The following is a 4,199-nucleotide window of genomic DNA, read 5'->3' as shown; positions in this document are numbered from 1 at the left end:
GCTCCCCTCTCTCACCCCCCCCCCTCCCCCACTCTCTCTCTCTCCCCCTCTCTCCCTCCCTCTCTCACACCCCCCCCCCCCTCTCTCTCTCTCTCCCTCCCTCCCTCCCCTCTCTCACTCCCCCCCACTCTCTCTCTCTCTCTCTCCTCCTTTCTCCCTCTCTCTCTTTCTCCCTCCCTCTCTCTCTCTCTCCCCCACTCTCTCTCCCTGGCTGTCTCTCTATCTTTCTCTCGCTCGCTCGCAGGAGTTTGCCGACTCGCTGGCCATCCCCTTCCTGGAGACGAGCGCAAAGAACGCCACCAACGTGGAGCAGGCCTTCATGACCATGGCGGCCGAGATCAAGAAGCGCATGGGCCCCGGGGCCACGGCCGGCAGCGACAAGCCCAACCTGAAGATCGAGAGCACCCCAGTGCCGCTGGCAGGCAGCGGCTGCTGCTAGGAATGCCAGGCCCCGCCCCCTCTGCGGGGCACGGCCGGGGGCGGGGCACAGCGAGGGCGGGGCACGGCCCGGGGCGGGGTCTCGGAGGGACCGAGGAGGAGGTGGGTGGGGTGGCGTGGAAGGACTGGGGACTGACCTCTCATTTCGATCGTGGCCCCGGAGAGAGCTGGAAACAGGGAGATCTTGCAGAGGGATAAACTTTAAATTTCTGTCCTCCCCACTGCCCCACCCCCCCACCCCCACATGAAGGCAAGTGAAGACAGATTAGGAAACAGTGGAAGAGCAGGAAACAGGCAATATGACTGGAGATCTTAGCCTTAGATTGTAGTTTCCCTTCAAAACACGCACACTTGCACACCCTCACACACACACACACACACACACACAGAAAGCGGGGGGGGGGGGGCAGCGTTGTGATGTATCAGTGGGATTTCCTGGGCTTGTTGTGAGGGGGGGGGGGGGGGGGCACTCCCAGCCCCCAGCCCCCAGCCCCCAGTGAATCCTCATTGAATCCTTTCCACTGCCAACTGAATGTTAGAAACAGTAACTCTGAGACATTGTCCAAATACTGTGACCCAAACGGCAGAGACCAGCAGAAAGTTACTGCACATTGGGGGCCGTTTGGGAGGGTTCCTCAGTCCAGTCAGAAGCAGGGCGGGGCTGGCGGGGCTGGGGGTGTAGGTGGAATTTGGGAGAGCTCTTTTAGCCCCTGTCCGTAACTGTTCTCATTTACATGCAGAACACAGAGAGAGGTGAGGGGGGGTGGAGGGTAGTGTCCCCTTTAGTGCCCAAATAACTGTGACCCTAAAGGGCAACTTCATTGCAAATCTCTAATTGTATATGTTGTTCCTGACCTTACTGGAGTGGGTGTGAATATTAAAATGAGTTATTTAATACATAAGATCTGAAGGTAACCTGAAATCCTGTCATGGTTTTTGACCAGCTTCATGCTCTCCCTCTCACCTACAAATCCCAGAAACCCTTGCTACACCTTGTCTTTACAAATAAACACCAAACTCCAAGTGCAGGTAGTCTGTAGTATCAGTCTGCTCTTTGTATAATGAGATGGTTTGTGTCTTGTGTGGGCTGTGAATTTATATCCATTTTAGCAGATTGCTAGCTACATGCTAACAGGCAGAAGGAGCTTGACTAACTTCCTAGTGTATTCTGGAGGAGTGTAGTCAGGCAAGAAGGAACTGTGTGGACTTACACTCGGGGAAAACTAAGATGCAAAGAAATATCAGCACCCCTGGTAAGAGGAGACGGCGTAAGCATCTCGTGTCGGCTGCAGTTGTGTGCATTGAAGGCCAATGCTAGAGCCTGATGTTCTCCTGCTTATCGATAGCTACACTGGACATTAAGGTGAGGAACAACCCTTTAACACACACACACACACACACACACACACGCACACACACAACCGTGACGGATGTAGGGCAGTCCAGACGAGCTGTGGCGAGTAGGCTGGTGGGGCGGGGCAGGATGGGGGAGGGGTGGGGACAAAGGGCAGACTCCCTCCAGCCCAGACGGTGGTGCTGACTGTGGGAGTAAGTGGTGAGAATCTAGCAGCATTCAGTCTCCTCATTCTAATGTCTTTGTCCTCATTCTTATGAAATTATCCTGGTGGTTTTATTATTGTGATTTTGTTGTATTTTCATTTTGCTGATTTAGAAAGCTTGTGCGGATGCTGTACCTAACTGCTGTTGCGTTACTCGGTGATGGAGACCTGCCCTCTCTGGTGAGAGCTTCGGGATGCACCCGTTTGGCGAAAGCCACCGGTCTCTCCTGAGTTTCTGTGAGCCAATCAGGGGGAGTCACGGCTCCGTTCTCATCACCGCTGTACCTTATCACACCTTCCACCTGGGCCTACGACTCTCTGCTTCTCAGCAGCTGCAGAGGATTCTGGGGGTCTTCTTCCTCTTCAGGTCTTTCACTGTTACTCTGTGGTGATGGGGTAGTGAGGCTCTATAATCCCCCATAGTGGGCGGGGCCGTCACATGTGACCTTATGTAATATTGGCTTAGGAGGCGCTCTTGCCCAGAGCGACCTGCATGGATCATCCATTTATACAGTGGGATGGAACAGGTTACGCACCTGTCTGAAGGTACAGCAGCAGTGCACCACCAGGGAGTCAAACTGGCAACCTCTGGGTTATAAGCCCCTACCCATATCACTATGCCACAAGTCAGTGATTGACAGGGCATGGTAGCTCCACCCATAATGGGCTTCAGCCTGGCTCCCCCATCACTGCTGTTCTGATCAAAGTCTTAATGAGGTGCGGATGGTGTGTCAGATTCGCGGGGATCCCTCTAAACCACTGCAGCGTCTCTCTGCTTCATGACGACTGTGACACGCTCATGTTTGTAGAGGCAAACCGTTGCTATAAAAGATAGATGATTTCATACCTCTTTTTGTTCTCTGAGGAGTGGGTGTGGTGTCTGTGTCACCCGTGGTGTCCGTGTCCCTGGGTTCAGACGGCAGAGGAGCTGGGATTTCGGGTGAAAGGCGTGGCTCCTTCCCTGCTGTCTCTCAGAGCCACGCTGGACACGCCCGAGTCTTCCACAGACTTCTGTAGGACAGCTCTCAACACACGCGGCCAGAATAAGTTCCTCTGAGAGTGAATATCTCTTAAATCTGTCCAGTTACCCTGTAATCAGCATTTGTAGTTTCAGCTTAAATTACACGTGAGAAATCACCCTCAGCATTTTCCAGAGTTCATTTAACCACTTTTAGGGACCACAAATCCTGGAATAGACTCAGTTCAATTCAAATACAAACACATTTCAAAATCAGCTGTTTTTACTTGAGTGTATTTATCTGCTTTCAGAAACTCTCCTTTCTTAACCTGCTAAATGCTGTGTATTAAAAAAGACAGCTGTAACAATAATAATTATTCAAATATCAGCAGGACTGACTGAGAGCTGAGGCCTCAGGCCTTTAGTAAGACAGGAGGAAAGTCCGATGCCAGACCGTTAGAGAGATCGTTAGATTGTTATGTTAGATGCTACTGCACTTGAGTCCAGCTGTAGAGCCAGTCCTAGAAACAGGAAGCATCCTGTGGACGGTGCTGTACTGCCCTCCTCAGCCCTCAGGTGGGGGTGTTCAGTGTGGACGCTTGAGGTTAGTGGATGAACTCAACTGGACTGCTCCCTCCCACTGAGGCGTGAGGGCGGGGTCTCAGCATTTCTGGCCGTGTGATTGGTCGACGGTTGTCCATAAAAGCTTGACAGCACGCCTTATGTTTAATACTGTATGCAAACCTCTGATTTATACAGTGATGAATAAAGTTTCATTCTGAGGAGGGGAGGGGTGACTTTAAGACTGCTGTGATTGGTCTTCATTGCCTCCTGTGGTTTCTGTCATGTTCCTCTGGATGGTGTGACACGTGTTCGACCCCCACTCCAGGAGAGGTAAAGCAGGGGTCTCCGGTGATCTGCTTCAGCCTGATAACAAAACAAAAACAGCCCACTCTCCACATGAGCAGGGAAACTTTTCTGGCCAAATTTTAGTTACTGATTATTAGTTGGTGGGCTTCTATTGCTGGTAGTTTTATTCCTGGTCAGAACATGACGTATAATAAGAACACAACTAAATTTAGTTTAACATTTTTGCAGTCTTAAGAAAGAGAAGCTTCAGGTAAAGATCCTCTTCCTGCTTATTGATTGGCTGATATGACCTGGCTTGAGGTCCAACTGAAAACACATTCATTCCTTGTGTTTCTTTGTGTCTTGGAACAGGAGTTAGATCCTGAATTTTGGAT

General features: G+C 51.2%; 1 protein-coding gene across 1 annotated transcript in view; it reads left to right on the top strand.

Moving 5' to 3' along the window:
• The window catches only part of LOC118774054 (ras-related protein Rab-1B-like), a 5,270-nt gene extending 4,450 nt beyond the window's left edge, over positions 1-820 (top strand). The window contains exon 6 of the mRNA XM_036523166.1: positions 245-820. Coding sequence (XP_036379059.1) covers positions 245-439 — 195 coding nt within the window. The 3' untranslated portion in view covers positions 440-820. The remainder of the gene's footprint in view (positions 1-244) is intronic.
• The last annotated feature ends 3,379 nt before the right edge of the window (positions 821-4,199 follow it).

This window comes from Megalops cyprinoides, chromosome 3 (genome assembly GCF_013368585.1).
Source record: "Megalops cyprinoides isolate fMegCyp1 chromosome 3, fMegCyp1.pri, whole genome shotgun sequence".
Classification (NCBI taxonomy): domain Eukaryota; kingdom Metazoa; phylum Chordata; class Actinopteri; order Elopiformes; family Megalopidae; genus Megalops; species Megalops cyprinoides.
This window is presented reverse-complemented; position numbering and strand designations above follow the sequence as displayed.